This window comes from Salvelinus namaycush, chromosome 24 (assembly GCF_016432855.1).
Source record: "Salvelinus namaycush isolate Seneca chromosome 24, SaNama_1.0, whole genome shotgun sequence".
NCBI lineage: Eukaryota > Metazoa > Chordata > Actinopteri > Salmoniformes > Salmonidae > Salvelinus > Salvelinus namaycush.
The window spans coordinates 8701595-8718003 of record NC_052330.1 but is presented as its reverse complement, the minus strand read 5'-3'; the positions used below and the strand labels follow the sequence as shown (position 1 = coordinate 8718003).

Sequence of the window (16409 nt, the reverse complement as noted above, 5' to 3'; positions counted from 1 at the left end):
TAAGTTGGAGGTGGCTTATGGTAGAGAAATGAACATTCAATGCTTTGGCAACAGCTCTGGTGGACATTCCTGCAGTCAGCATGCCACTTGCATGCTCCCTAAACTTGAGACATCTGTGGCATTGTGTTTTGTGACAAAATATTTGAGTGGCCTTTTGTCACCAACACACAGTGCACATGTATAATGATCATGCTGTTTAATCAGCTTCTTGATATGCCACACTTCTCAGGTGGGTGGAATATCTTGGCAAAGAAGAAATGCTCACTAACAGGGATGTAAACAAACAAGTAAAATTTGAGCTAAATAAGTGTTTTGTGCCTATGGAACATTTCTGGGATATTTTATTTCAGTTCACGAAACATGGGACCAACACTTTACATGTTGCGTTTTATATTTTTTGGTCAGTGTAATACTGAGTAGCTAGGCGATTTATTAAAAATCAGTCAGCCGGCAGTTGCCAACTTCAAAGCAGTCAAAGTTGTTATTCACTCTTCAGTCCCAGACGTCTTCTTCTGAGAGAGAACCAGATCCTTTACCTCGCTGGTCAGGGAGACCAGCTCTTTCCGGATGGCCTCTGCCTCATCTCCCGCCTCTGGGTTCTCTCCTTTCCCCTGCTCCTGCTTCTTTCCCTGGCTCTGGCTCACCAACTGCTTAACCACCAGGGCCTGGTAGCCTGTCAGCAGGCTGTGCTGCTCCTGAAACAACAACCACACTCATACAAAACCTTCAGTATGAAGAAAAACTGTCAATTGTAACAGGTCCAAACGTGAGTGCTGCATGAACAAAATACCACCATATAAAAGTGTGTCTCATAGACCTAACATAAGGTGGCAAAGGACACATCACTAACTATTTCTAGTGTAATAACACTAGCAATATAGCTAGATTATAAATGAGAACAAGGAAGAGAGGGGGGCAGTACCTCAGAGATGCGGCCCACCAGAGTGCCTATGATCTGGGGGACACAGCGTCCGGGGGCGTGCAGCATGCAGTGGGTGCTGGCCTGGAAGAGCAGCACGCTGGTCAGGTGGAGAATCAGGGCTGGGTCCTCAGTGTCCTTCAGCTGCTCTATCAGAGCCTGCCGGTGAAGGAACAGGGCCTGTCTAGCGGACAAGAACACACGTCAGCCAAGAATGTGTGGCACCTCCAGTCCAGGTCCATGTTAATGGACACGGAGTAAATGCTTGGACTTCATTTTAGGAAAGTCTAAAGCAGGATGATACTGGTTTTACCTTTCTCTTTTCTTATCTCCCTTCTTCAGCATGAATCCACACACCTCAACCGCAGTTTCTATATTAGTTAAAAAATCTTCAATCGTCTGAAGAAAATATCAATAGCGTCAGAAAACATTTCCAGACATACATCAGAACAATCTCAAACATTAGCGCTTTATACTAACATCTGCAATAATAATGTAAACCTCCAACTATTAAATGAACATACAGAAGTTTACGTACACCTTACCAAATACATTTCAACTCAGTTTTTCACAATTCCTGACATTTAATCCTAGTAAAAATTCAATTTTAGGTCAGTTAGGATCACCACTTCATTTTAAGAATGTAAAATGTCACAATAAATCAGAGAGAATGAGTTATTTCAGCTTTTATTTCTTTCATCACATTCCCAGTGGGTCAGAAGTTTACATTCACTCAATTAGTATTTGGGAGAATTGCCTTCAAATTGTTTAACTTGGGGTCAAACGTTTCAGGTAGCCTTCCACAAGCTTCCCACAATAAGTAGGGTGAATTTTGGCCCATTCTTCCTGACAGAGCTGGTGTAAGTGAGTCAGGTTTGTAGGCCTCCTTGCTCACACACACTTTTTCAGTTCTGCCCACAAATTTTCTATGGGATTGAGGTCAGGGCTTTGTGATGGCCACTCCAATACCTTGACTTTGTTGTCCTTAAGCCATTTTGCCACAACTTTGGAAGTATGCTTGGGGTCATTGTCCATTTAGAAGACCCATTTGCGACCAAGCTTTAACTTCCTGACTGAAGTCTTGAGATGTTGCTTCAATATATCTACATCATTTTCCAACCTCATGATTCTATATCTATTTTGTGAAGTGCACCAGACCCTCCTGCAGCAAAGCACCCCCACAACATGATGCTGCCACCCCCGTGTTTCACGGTTGGGATGGTGTTCTTTGGCTTGCAAGCATCCCCTTTCTCCTCCAAACATAACAATGGTCATTATGGACAAACAGTTCTATTTTTGTTTCATCAGACCAGAGGACATTTCTCCAAAAAGTACGATCTTTGTCCCCATGTGCAGTTGCAAACCATTGTCTGGCTTTTTTAATGGCGGTTTTGGAGCAGTGGCTTCTTCCTTGCTGAGCGGCCTTTCAGGTAATGTCAATATATGACTCGTTTTACTGTGGATATCGATACTTTTGTACCCGTTTCATCCAGCATCTTCACAAGGTCCTTTGCTGTTATTCTGGGATTGATTTGCACTTTTTGCACCAAAGTACATTCATCTCTAGGAGACAGAACAAGTTTCCTTCCTGAGTGGTATGACGGCTGCGTGGTCCCATGGTGTTTATACTCGCGTACTATTGTTTGTACAGATGAATGTGGTACCTTCAGGCGTTTGGAAATTGCTCTCAAGGATGAACCAGACTTGTGGAGGTCTACAATTTTTTTTTCTGAGGTAGGTCTTGGCTGATTTCTTTTGATTTTCCCATGATGTCAAGCAAAGAGACACTGAGTTTGAAGGTAGGCCTTGAAATACATCCACAGGTACACCTCCAACTGACTCAACTGATGCCAATTAGCCCATCAGAAGCTCCTAAAGCCCTGACATAATTATCTCAAATTTACCAAGCTGTTTAAAGGCACAGTCAACTTAGTGTATGTAAACTTCTGACCCACTGGAATTGTGATACAGTGAATTATAAGTGAAATAATATGTCTGTAAACAATTGTTGGAAAAATGACTTGTGTCATGCACAAAGTAGATGTCCTAACCGACTTGCCAAAACTATAGTTCGTTAACAAGAAATGTGTGGAGTGGTTGAAAAACGAGTTAATGACTCCAACCTAAGTGTATATAAACTTCCGACTTCAATTGTAACTGACCTTTCCATTGAGACTGTTGTGCACCTTCATAAGAGGTCCTTTGGTTTCCTCTGGTAATTTTCCTAATATCTTCACTCTCACCTAAACAGAGAGATACACAGTGATTTATGGGAATGTACAGTACATTCACAAAGCCTAACTGAATAACACAACCCAAACCAACAGGAATGAACGGGTACGGAATGAGAAGGCTGAGAAGAGCACTAACTTCGTTGGTGATAGAGCTGGGATTCTCTGCTGACATCATCAATTCAGCCGCCATGAAATTCACCAGGATGTTGGTGACGTCTGTGCACACTGTCTTCAGGACGTGCTTGGCAATGAGGACCTGAGTCTCCTCTGCGGGGGTCAAATATCGCAGTTGATGTTTATTCTGCGACGATATGTTTTATGTTTAATGTGTTGGAGGTGAGGACTACCTCTACTTCTGGGGGTCAAATAAAGCAGTTTACCAGAGAAGAGCTTGGTCCCTTTCTCAAAGAGTCTGATGTTGTTGTACAGGTTGGAGAGCTCCTCCTGGAAGTCTTTCACACTTCTCTTCTTGGTCACCCCGGTCGTGGAGATAGTGGAGGACATGAACACAGTCCGAACAACCTCCTGGTAGGTCTTTGTCAAAGGCCTGCAGACAGTAAGACTCTTACATGTTAAAAATCAATTGGAAAATGTATTTTTATTTAACTAGGCATGTCACTTAAGAACAAATTCTTATTTACAATGACGGCCTAGGAACAGTGGGTTAACTGCCTTGTTCAGGGGCAGAAGGACAGATTTTTACCTTGTCAGCTCGGGGATTCGATCTAACAACCTTTCGGTTACTGGCCCAACGCTCTAGCCACTAGGCTACCTGCCGCCATTGATGCACAATGTTTCTTTTGTCTGTTGAGCGTGGGGGTAAATCCATTGTGCTCAACAGTGATTTTGACTGGAACCCTTACCTTACTAAATGTTCTACCAACTCGGAGAGGATTTCTTCAGGGCAGTCGCACACTTGCCCTTCTAGGACAGCTGCGATTTCCTCCAGGGACATGAAGGGGACTTCAGTCGGTTTGTTACGATCTGCAAAAGAGTAAAAATAAAATATAATTGGTCTCATGGGGCTACCTTTGTCTTACGCTAATAGACTTAGGCACCCAGGGGAGCCATCTCTTTAAAACACAACCGTTAACGTGTTGCTACATAGAACTGACTCACCGAACAAACAACGTAATAGTGTACATTTATTGTAATAAGGTTTTACTGTGCTACATAGTGAATTCAGTATGGAAGAGGCCACATAATGACCGTAGTCATACTGTTAGAGCCATTTTGTATGTGGAAAGAAAATGTATTAGAAGATATTTGGTTGATTTGTAATTGAATAGAAATGCTTGTCATGGGAAACTCCCTTATTGTTATGACACCTAGTGTCCTATTGTGGGCTTACCTGTAGAGAAGCATATAAAATGGGTTATGGGGAAAGAAGGCATCAGGAACAATAATTAGGACAGGTGTGCAGCCCCATAGAGAATGATAAAGGACTAGTGGCCAAAAGGCCATTTTAGCATGCGCAGCGCCATTGAGGGCTCCCACCATTTTCATGTAGTCAACTGGGTGGGACTCCTGATGACCCTATTGGAGTCATGTCCAACCGGGCCATCAGGAGGGATCAGCCAATCGCGAAGATGGAGATTGCCTCAAAAAGGCGCTGCCCGTGCCGTCACAGACGCCATAATGGAAACAAATATAGGCATGCTTGGAATCTGTGTGGCAACTCTGGACAATGTCATTGTGAATAATAAATATAATTTAACTGCAATCAAGAACTCTTTAGTATCATCTATGGATACGAGTATAACCAAGTCTGTATTTGGCGTCTAAGTGGGCTTTTTGAACTCTAGGAACCTTCGCCATCACATTAGTAAAATACTTTCTAGATACAGGGATGGTATCGAAGTGGAAATATGGACAACGCAAGAACATTAATCTGAAAATGTTTGCGCTGCATTGAATCGAATTGGAACTTTGTTGAACAACAGAATGCAGAGCTTGGATCACCGTGGAGAGAGGCTTCGTGGCAAGTATTAAATGCACTGCCTATTGATCACTCTCATTGTGAATAATAAATATATCTGCAATCAAGAACCGTCAAGTATCATCTATGGAAACGCAAATAACAAAGTCTGTATTTGGCATCGAAGGAAGTGGCCTTTTTTAACTCTAGGAACCTTAGCCACTACAAATACTTTGTGGGGTGACTGCCGCCTCCTCGTCACTGTCGTCGTCCCTCCTGCCCTTCTTCTTGGTTTTGCGTATCCTGACCTCTCTGGCATTGCATCCTCCACCACCTCCTTTACAGCCACTACCCTCTAGGAAGCAAAACAAGAACAATCAACCAACGAAATAATAACAGGGGACTAAACAGGGATCAAATCTCAACCACCCAGCAGGAAATAGTTAGGCTGAAAAGAGTTTACAGCCCATGTCTAGTTGACAACCTAACAGACATTTTACAGAGGGATTACAAAGAGGCCTGGCCTGTACTACCTGTAGTCTTTTTCCTCCTCTCCGCCTCCCTTTTTTCCTTTTTGGAAGGTGCGGTGTTTTCTGTCATCATAGCGCATTGCTTGATATCGTCTTCCGTTATCAGGAAAACAGGGTTGTTCTTGACTTCCTGAAAGAGAACAGCATTGAATTGATGGAGAGGAGACACGGCTATATGTCCCTATCAAAAGACAATCCCAGTTTTGGCCCATCAGGCAACTTCATGACAGGTGTGTTTTACCTTAAGGGCTTTATGCTGCATGGCCTCATCAAAGAGAGAGAGACAGTTGCTGATGAACTTCTCGCTGACCACCACAGTGTCGCCCAGGATCCTGGCAGTTGACTGCACGTTGGTCTTTCTCATGGCCTCGTTGATTATGATGCCAACGTCCTCCATGGACAGACAGCTGGGCAGAATGGGCTACATGTCAAAAATGGGAGAGCACATCGGATACTTTAAGTGAGAAAGGCTGAGTAACTCAAGAAAGTGAAGATGATATTAAAGCAAATGTAAGACATTTTGCAATATATTGATTGGTGCTTTGGCAGAAAATGATGTACAGGAAGGTTTGTATGGACCTGCACATCTGTCCATGTGGCAGAGTTGACAGCCTCCTCCACGGAGGCCTCCACCTGTTCTACTAGGGCCTGGCCAACACAGGCCGCCCTGAGGAACAGCAGCTTGCTGGACTTGAAACGTTTCTTGATGTAGCTCACTGGGTCAGGGATGCCAAGTCTGATCAAGGCATCAAACTCTGCGTGGCGGGAAACATTTTAGGGTACAAATCACATTTTAGGCAAAACTACAGTACGGAAATTACAAAATAGAAATATTGCAACCAATAATCTTAGTAGGTTAGAGGACCTAAGTATCCGTTCTGCTTGAGGAAGGAGTCCACCCAGGTGTTCTGTGTTTTGGAGTAGATGTCAGGGATGTACACAGCCTTGTCCTGCCGGCCCCCCACCACAGTGCCTTTCAGACGGCCAGTATTCACCAGCTCCTCCAAAACAGCTGGGGAACAACGGACCAAGATGAAAAGTTAGTTGAACGACAGCATGACATAGGTGCATGTTTGATTAGGCCTACTCAAAACATTGATTGATCTGTGTGTTCATATATAGCACAAACCATTATACACATCGTATAGTGCTGACAATATTCTAACAGCTTGGTTTGAATTTTAACACAACAGAAAGAATAGCTACTTACAGTAGAGAAGATGTTCCTGAAAACCATAGACGCCAATCACGTTACTGACTGGTGTTGGCCTACACAAGGAGATCCAATTCATTCATTATTAGGAGCAGGGAGAGGGGGGGGGGGGGGGGAGACAGTATTGGTTTAAAAGCAAGGGACGAAAGGATTTGGATGAAACCTACCGAGTCACTGCACTAAAAAGCCCACGGATGCGAGCTCTGTGGCGAGACACGAACGCAGGGGTGAATAAGACTCCCCTGTTGTACTCATCCATCTGGCCTTGGATGACTTTCCCAAGGCGCTTCGACAGCTCCTAGGATACAAAGCGGTTAACAGATAAGAGCTATGTACAGGTCCACAAATGCACCTCAAGCTGAAAGCCCAAGCCGAAAGCCTAAGCACAGATACACTACTGAAAGGATACATTATTAATTGCACATAGTTTGAGGACGGTATTGGTAAAGATAGAGGTGGCTCATTACTCACCTCAGTCAGGAAATCCCCCGGAAGGTCATAGTTTTTACATAGTTCTGGGATGTTCACCAAGCCAGCCTCTTGTAGTTTATCGTTCACCTCCTCAGACACACGATTCAGGTAGTTTCTAGAAGAAATCAGAACAAATCTGTTACCCTAGTAGTTGACAGTACAACAATGAAAAATACATCATGTGGAAAAAGTATTACTTACTCATCGATAAGCTGCCCCAGCACCAGTTGAACGCTTTTATCAGATCTTGCAATGTCATTTGCTCTGGCCTCAACATGAACCCAATCAACATTGATAATCTGTATACAAAAATATATATATATTAAAAAAAAGTGTCTTTAGACAATATGGTAAGTGAAATAAAACATCAACTACAGTGCTGCACACTAGCAGAAGGAATCAGTAGTAATGCACACCTTTTGTAGGTCCACAATGTTGACCCGACCTTTGGAAAGCAGAAACACAAGATTAAAAAAACACATATCACCATATTTTCCATACATTTTTGTCCATGTCAATTAATGCAGTTGTATGATAAACCTTGAACATCTATGCAGCCATGACCTGAGATGAATGAGTGCAACACTTGTTTGAAGACTGAGGCATTGGAATCAGAAGGTGGTCTAGGAGCCAACTGACCTCCATGGATGTAGAGTTCATCCCGTATCTCCCTACTGATCTGGGATGGAGTGATGTACTCCTTGCCATCAAGTGTGTGTACCACATCCAACTTCTTCTCTGCAACCAGCTTGGCAACGATTTCAATGCAGTTTCTCTCTGACAACCTGGGAAGGATTTCCAGTAGAAGAGGCATTTACACACAGAGACCCTATAAATCAGTTCTATATCTAATTCTACCAATTTAAAAGGCATTTGGGTCCCCTGATACAGCGTATCAATGGCTTGCTCTAGCAGCAGTTTCCCAAAGGCCCAGGTTATGTTATGGTTTGGAAACTGTGGTAATATAAGATTAGTCCAGCTAAAAAACTGCTGCAGGAAGCCCCCTTTCGGGCACAGATAACTAGCTACTAGTATAGCTGTCCTGGCTAAGTTGGTTCAGCCAACCATAGCTAACGTTAGTTCCTAATCCTTACCTTAGCTAGCTAAAGTAGTTAATTTGCTAACTTCACGTTAATAAGTTAGCAACCAATACGCATTGTTGTGCTTAGCGATTTAGCTAGTCAACAATGGATTTAGCTAGCCAAATAGCTAGGACTGTGGTTATAGGTAAGTTAGCTATTTTGCACTAGCCAGCTGGCATTACCTCTGCACTGTGTCAGCAAACTGTGCTCTCTGAAAATCCGCTGCCAAACGTCTGATTTCTTCCCAGGCAGCTGCCATCGTATTTGTTGGCTTCTCAAACTGTTCAAAGGTATAACTGTTTTAGTACAGCTTTGCACGGAGGTAAACTTCAGCTCTATGACTAATGATATATTGCCACTACTAGCTAAACCATGTTGTACAAAGTACAGCTAGCAGGCTAGTGAGCCACAAAATCCACACGTCAACATAACGGTAACGTAGTACGGAAAGCATGGGAGTCCAAAAAACACCACCATTTATTCCACCCCTTTTTCCCGCCACACCTCCTCCTTCCTTGCTCGTGACGTCACGGAATTCAATTCTGTAACGTCATCATCATCTGACAACTGCACAACACATCTTTGGGAAAACATCTAACACACCTTATTATAGAGTCACGCAAAAACACAATTCTAGTTTGTGAATTTCACTGATTCACACACATTTATTATCAAAATAGCCTAATTTCCTAAAAACTGTTTGAGAGCAGGAAATCAAATCAAATTTTATTGGTCACATACACATGGTTAGCAGATGTTAATGCGAGTGTAGCGAAATGCTTGTGCTTCTAGCGCCGACTATGCAGTAATATCTAACAAGTAATCTAACAAATTCACAACTACCTTATACACACAAATGTAAAGGGATGAATAGAAATATGTACATATAAATATATGGATGAGCGATGGCGTGCGGTGTAACGGATGTGAAATGGTCATCTTATTTGTTTTGTTGACGTTGAGTGAGAGGTTGTTTTCCTGACACCACACTACGAGGGCCCTCACCTCCTCCCTGTAAGCTGTCTCATCGTTGTTGGTAATCAGGCCTACCACTGTAGTGTCGTCTGCAAACTTGATGATTGAGTTGGAAGCGTGAATGGCCACACAGTCATGGGTGAACAGGGAGTACAGGAGAGGGCTGAGAACGCACCCTTGTGGGGCCCCAGTGATGAGGATCAGCGGGGTGGAGATGTTGTTTCCTAACTTCACCACCTGGGGGCGGCCCGTCAGAAAGTCCAGCAAATGCAAGCTTTCTACAAAAGCTTTCTACAAATTTGATTATCCATTGTTGTAAATTGCTCACTGGAAACCAGTCTATGAAACAAATTGGCTTATTGAAAGACTAAATGAATTACTTCTATGCAATGGTGTAGCCTACACTATTAGAAAAAAATGGTGGAAAAAGTACTCAATTCTCATACTTGAGTAAAAGTAAAGATACCTTTATAGAAAATGACTCAAGTAAAAGTGAAAATCACCCAGCAAAATACTACCTGAGTAAAAGTCTAATAGTATTTGGCTTTAAATATATTTAAGTATCAAAAGTAAATGTAGTTGCTAAAATATACTTAAGTTTCAAAAGTAAAAATAATTAAAAATTCCAAAGATAGCCAGGGTCACACTTCAACTCTCAGACATAATTTACAAACAAAGCATGTGTTTAGTGAGTCCGCCAGATCAGAAGCAGTAGGGATGTTCTCTTGTTAAGTGTGCGATTTGGACAATTTTCTGTCCTGCTAAGCATTTAAAATGTTATGATTACTTTTGGGTGTCAGGGAAAATGTATGGAGTAAAAAGTACATCATTTTCTTTAGGAATGTAGTGAAGTAAAAGTAGTCAAAAATATAAATAGTAAAGATACATTTAAAAAATGACTTACGTAGTAGTTAAGTAAAAATACTTTTAAGTACTTTACACCACTGAAAAAAAGCTATCTACAATTTAAGGGTTCTTCAGCTGTCCCCATAGGAGAACCTTTTGAGGAACTATTTTTGATTCCAGATAGAACCCTTTTGGTTGCAGGTATAACTCTTCTGGGTTCCATGTGGAACCCTTTCCACAAAGGGTTCTACCTGGAACCAAAAAGGGTTCTCCTACAGGGACAGCCGAAGAACCCTTTTGGAACAATTTTTACTAAGAGTGTACAGAAGAGATTACAAGGATGGAAATTGTGCTGAAAAACATGTTGGCAGTTATCTTAACATCAGGCACGTGCACAGATAGAGATCTACCTGTGCCTGAGCACCCTTTGCCCTCCCACTCGCCAAGTGCCTTTTTGGGTGGTGGTATAATATATTTGTTCGTTGTTGTTCTGAAACCACGTCACGTCGTCAAGTTCGCCACCCCCACCCCATCCGTTGGTTGCACCCTACTTTTTAGTCTATGGTTGCGCATGTTGGTCTACCCTGCAGCTCGCGCCCGATAGGTTGCGCCTGTTCCGCGGACTGCCCACGGAGATTGCGCGCGCCCGGTATTCAAACATGCATGTCTTGAGATGCGTGAGTGTGTGTAGGAATAAACGACATATTTAAAATATCAACAGTACTGCTACAGCAGCTGCAGCTATCATTTGATTAACTTTTTATGGCTGCAGGGGCAGTATTGAGTAGCTCTGTTTAAGGTGCCCATTTCAAACGGCCTCGTACTCAATTCTTGCTCGTACAATATGCATATTATTGTTATTATTGGATAGAAAACACTCTCTAGTTTCTATAGCCGTTTGAATTATGTCTCTGAGTGGAACAGAACTCATTCTACAGCACTTTTCCTGATATGGAGTGAGATTTCAGAAATCTTGGACTCTGGTCCCAGGTCAGTTTTAAAGTCCCTGTAAATGCTATGAGGATACAAACACTGCCCACGCCTTCCTCTAGATGTCAGTAAGAGGTGACAATTTGAATGGAGTCGATTGCGCAATCAGGGCCTGTATAAAAGGCCAAAGACCGGATGTACCGTTCTTTTCCTGCTGCGCCTGACGCACGATGGACGTCGGACCTGCTCTCTTTCCAAGCTTGGGTTTAGCCAGTAATATATCGCCGGTCATGTTTTTACTCGTTATAGGTGTTAAAAACATCATATGGTAGTTAATTTAAACCGTTTTATAGCAATTTATATCCGTTTAGTGCGATTTTGAGGCATTGCTTTGTGTTGCACTTTGAAGCGCCGGGCACGTTTCGGGGTCCCGGTCGAACGTTAGTGGGCATTTCGACGGACAAGTGGACATCTTTCGACCAAAAGAAGATTAGACCCAAGAAAGGATACATTGCCCAAGATTCTGATGGAAGATCACCTCATAGTAAGAAATATTTAAGATGATAAATCGTTGTTCTGTCGAAAAATTTTAAACGCATATTACGCCATTTTTTTTGGTATAGCTTCGCTTGGCGAACCCTGTATTGCACAGTAAGGATAATTTTAGAAATGTAATTCAGCGATTGCATTAAGAACTAATTTGTCTTTCGATAGCTGTCCAACTTATATTTTTTTAGTCAAGTTTATGAATAGTTATGCATGAGACAAGATCACTGTTAAAGATGGCGCCCGACATTTTCAGGCTAGTTTTGCTAGTATTGTCATTGTATAACCACGGTTTTTTGTGGCTAAATATGCACATTTTCGAACAAACTCTATATGTATGTTGTAATATGATGTTACAGGAGTGTCATCGGAAGAATTCTGAGAAGGTTAGTGAAAAAATTAATATATTTTGGCGATGATTACGTTATCGCTCTCTTTGGCTTGAATCAATGCTCGGGTAACGTTTGCACATGTGGTATGCTAATATAACGATTTATTGTGTTTTCGCTGTAAAACACTTAGAACATCTGAAATATTGTCTGAATTCACAAGATCTGTGTCTTTCCATTGCTGTGAGCTGTGTATTTTTAAGAAATGTTTTATGATTAGTAATTAGGTAATACACGTTGCTCTGTGTATTTATTCTAGTCGAGTTGTGATGGTGGGTGCAATTGTAAACTATGATTTCTACCTGAAATATGCACATTTTTCTAACAAAACCTATCCTATACAATAAATATGTTATCAGACTGTCATCTGATGAGGTTTTTTCTTGGTTAGTGGCTATCAATATCTTTATTTGGCCGAATTGGTGATAGCACCTGATGGAGTAAGAAACTGATGGAGTTAGAAAAGTGGTGTCTTTTGCTAACGTGGTTAGCTAATAGATTTACATATTTTGTCTTCCCTGTAAAACATTTTAAAAATCGGACATGTTGGCTTGATTCACAAGATGTGTACCTTTCATATGCTGTATTGGACTTGTTAATGTGTGAAAGTTAAATATTTAAAAAAAATATTTTTTTGAATTTCGCGCCCTGCACTTTGAGCTGGATGTTGTCATAGGTGTACCGACCTCGGGCTTGCAGCCATAAGAGGTTTTAACACTTGATTTAGATCATAATCAATATTCGGTCTGTCTTGGTTGGCTGATACGCGCAGCTGAGAGAGGCAGAAAGACAGATGAGCAGCAGGGAGACAATAAACTGAATTCTTCCGCTGCTCGATTGGTGCTTTCATACGACAGTCCAGAGAGGACATATGAATAAATAAAACATATTTGGGATATCACAATTTAATTATCTCATGATCACTACATAACAAAAAGTCTTACATATGAAACAGCCCACAAGGCAGAATCCTGATTCATCAGCCTGAGGCTGCTATTGAATCTGATCTTCCTTCTAAAACTAGAGCTCACCCACTCTGGATTATATGCATCAGTCTATAAAGTTGACAACTAATCTGCCTGCAAGGAGCATTAACTATGAAACAGCATATACACGGCAGCATCCCTATTATGAGTTTGAGGATGAAATTGAATCTGATCAGCCTGTCTGGAATGGAGCTCACCCACTGCAAATGTAAATATTATCCACAAAACATTTTGGGGCTCTCGAGAGGCACAACGATCTAAGGCACTGCATCTCAGTGCTAGAGGCATCACTACAGACACCCTGGTTCGAATCCAGGCTGTTTCACAACCGGCTGTGATTGGGAGTCCCATAGGGCAGCGCATAACTGGCCCAGCTTCATCCGGGTTAGGGTTTGGCCGGGGTAGGCCGTCATTGTAAATAAGCATTTTTTATCAACTGACTTGCCTAGTTAAATAAAGGTAAAACAAAAGTGTCCCTTATAATTATACACATCAGTTATGCAGCTTAGATAACACGCTAGCTTGCTAGCTAACAAGATTGCCTAGCTAACCAGCTTGCTCATAATACTAGCCAAGTTAACTGCGTTATTCCTTGCATGCGATTGGCTGTGGTCTTGGGGGCGACACGCACGTGATTATCTCATAGAACGAAACATATATAATCTTGAATACCTTTCCTGCAGTCAAATGACCAAATGGCCCTGTAATGTCCTCATGGGTGGAATGTTATTTATATTTTTCATAATTAATCAACTTTTTTTTTACGCAGCGATTTCAGTGTTTCTATGTCAAATGGTTTTGTTATATTTAAGTTTTCTGTCATGTATATAAAGTATAATATTGGGATGCAAACTCAAAATGTACTATATTTCAACTCTATATCTGACATGGTAGGTGCCTTCTTTTTTTATGTGACTCTGATTTATCCCGCTTCCGTAAAAGGCTAAGCCTGTGTTTAACACAGACCTTATTTTCCCATAGGCTTTGTTCAATGAATCATGGCGGAGTAAGTGCCTACAAAAAGACAACATTACTATTGCTCTCTATTGAAGTCGTTTGTGGTGATATGGGGTGTTGTCCAAAACAAAGTCATCAGCGTTTGGATCATTTCTAATCAATCAGAGTAACAAAGCCAATAACCAATTTTCTAAATGCAGCTTCTAAATGTTCTGGCCCAACCAATCAGTTTCTGGGACCAATCAGAACAGTTAGAATTTATTTGCGTTCTAGAAATCGTTGGGGAAGTACTCAGATCCAGACTCAACGCGGAGAAGAAACTAATGTCCGTGGGCGTGGCGTAGCGTTTGGCCGGAGAAAGGAGTTTGGGTACCCAGGCAAGCATCTACGACCGAACTTCATCCTTTCTTTAAATCGGGAGTTGTACATGTGTCAGCAGCAGCAACAGAGGTCGTCGACTCTAGCTAACCACCATATCGGCTATTGCCGCGTTCATGTGATAATCGGAACTAGGAAACTCTGAAATGTACGACTTGCTAACTGGTTGAATGGGGCACCGGGGGGGGGGGGGGGGGGGGGTCATTTTGAGCAGCTGCCCCTCAAACGTCTGGAATATGTTAAGCAGGGCAGTGCACAAAAGGATGTGTCCTGTTTATCACACAAGAGACCAGGCTATGTTTCATGAGATACAGAAAGGAATCCTGCCTGATGAGGACCTAAGGGTCGAAACGTTGTGATAAAATCACCTAGGAGCATGAGCAACAGTGCACAGCGTTTTCCTTCCTGTTTTCCAGGAGTTTGCCTACAACTTCCGCACCTGCAGGAAGTACCTGGATGTGCGTATGTTCTTCAGCTTTTGTACATGTCTCATGAGATACCATAACATTGAACCACAACATTGCAGAAGCAAATGAGCTGTCAACCCCAAAACCAACTGTCAAGGTTATTACAAACTTTATATTCCCTGTGTCTTTTAATGTAATCGCAGGCATGACATGTGTGTTCAGCCCAGAAATGTGACCTCTTGACATTGAAATGTCTGCGCCAGTCAAAATAACGCAGATACATTTCTTCATTTGTATGTAACAGTGTGAGTTGGTTAGCCAGCTCTTTGGGAGAGAGGAAATCATCCACATGAATGAAGGCATCTCCAGGCACAAAGTTCTCATAGTTCTGCCTAGGTGGCCCAAGAGCAATTGGCACAGATCCAGCAGCTAGTGGGTTGTACAGCTTTTCAGTGATGTAATCTTTGTGAATCGAGTTCTCAAACGAAAGATAGAATTTACAACTGGATATTGTGTCCAGGAAGTCTTGATCATTGACGTGTTCTCCAAAGGCTTTTCCATAGGTGTGTATCTCAATGTGTTTGTGCAATTCATTGAAGTACCTCGCTCTGGCATGGTCAGGGTTCCAGTTACTCACAATCCAGCAGACCAATTTAGTTTTAATTGGCAATACGAAAGCTTCCTCCTCCTCTTGGCTGAATACAACTGACCCATAAGGCACTTCAATATCTGCATCTTGCCTATAATTCAAAGTCAAATTGAAAATATTTCCAAGACCTGGGTTTTTAGAAGTATGTGACGGGGACTCTAGATTCATCCACACCCACTTTTGGAAAGGTGGGCGCTGCAATGGTGGTAGATTTGATAAATCACTTTTTATGTCTCTATGGTGAATGATGACCCCACTTGACTTATTGTATAGGTCTCGGTCAGCTGTTAAAAAACAGCCTTCAATATTGAACAGGGTGCTGCATGTGTCTAGATCATAGGACTGACCAAAAGGCCACATCCATAATAGAACTATAGTCTTATTATGAACCTTATTTTCTTCTTCTTCCTTCTGAATTGGTAGTGTTGGTGATTCAATGGGCTTTGCAAGCCAGTTACTTGACGGTTTAAAATACATGAGGAAAACAGTCACAAAACAGCCTATTGCAATGATTGCAGTCACAAGTAGGCGCAGTAAGCCGTTAAGAGTTGCAGCTGCCATTTTTGTCCTGTAAAAAAATATATAGTGTAATTAGTTTGTTTCAAAACAACGTCGATGACCTGTTTCAATAATGAAACAAACAATGGAGTAATGTACTGGTTTGGTTCAGTGCATATATTTTCTCAGGTGATATGGATTGTTTATCTTATAGCCTTTTAGATCACAAAAAAACATGACACTATTTAATCACAGATGTCCAACATAGAAACAGGTTTACATATTTTAGCTTTCTTATGCAAGATCACAATCAATGCATAGGCTAAGATTCTGAAATAAGTAGCCTGAAGGTTTCACCCGTCAGTAGCCTAATAGAATGAGATTCTATTTATATAGTAGCTTCAGCATTCTATGAAAGGACGGGTGCATTTAATAGGTTTACACTATTGTACACATGTATATGCTGGGAATGCTGTTTTAG

At 41.8% G+C, this 16409-nt stretch overlaps 2 protein-coding genes across 3 annotated transcripts; both read right to left on the bottom strand.

Annotated features, from left to right (window-relative positions):
* Positions 1 to 43: 43 nt before the first annotated feature.
* Positions 44 to 8803, bottom strand: LOC120019660 (E3 UFM1-protein ligase 1-like). 2 transcript variants are annotated; one of them, XM_038963030.1, is made up of 19 exons: positions 8550 to 8803; positions 7925 to 8070; positions 7702 to 7730; positions 7487 to 7584; positions 7286 to 7400; positions 6982 to 7112; positions 6812 to 6870; positions 6467 to 6613; positions 6181 to 6356; positions 5843 to 6022; positions 5605 to 5731; positions 5304 to 5426; positions 4017 to 4137; positions 3534 to 3700; positions 3290 to 3420; positions 3082 to 3162; positions 1233 to 1318; positions 923 to 1103; positions 44 to 695 (listed from the first exon to the last, which is right to left on the bottom strand). In XM_038963030.1, the coding sequence occupies exons 1-19, from the start codon at positions 8624 to 8626 to the stop codon at positions 486 to 488; spliced, it is 2385 nt and encodes a 794-aa protein (XP_038818958.1). In that variant the 5' UTR covers positions 8627 to 8803; the 3' UTR covers positions 44 to 485. The 2 variants fall into 2 exon arrangements, with proteins under 2 accessions (XP_038818958.1, XP_038818959.1); XM_038963031.1 differs by having other exon boundaries at positions 567 to 724.
* Positions 8804 to 14914: 6111 nt separating this feature from the next.
* On the bottom strand, positions 14915 to 15991 carry LOC120019570 (4-galactosyl-N-acetylglucosaminide 3-alpha-L-fucosyltransferase 9-like). The gene has a single exon (XM_038962875.1). The coding sequence runs from the start codon at positions 15989 to 15991 to the stop codon at positions 14915 to 14917; it is 1077 nt and encodes a 358-aa protein (XP_038818803.1).
* Positions 15992 to 16409: the final 418 nt, after the last annotated feature.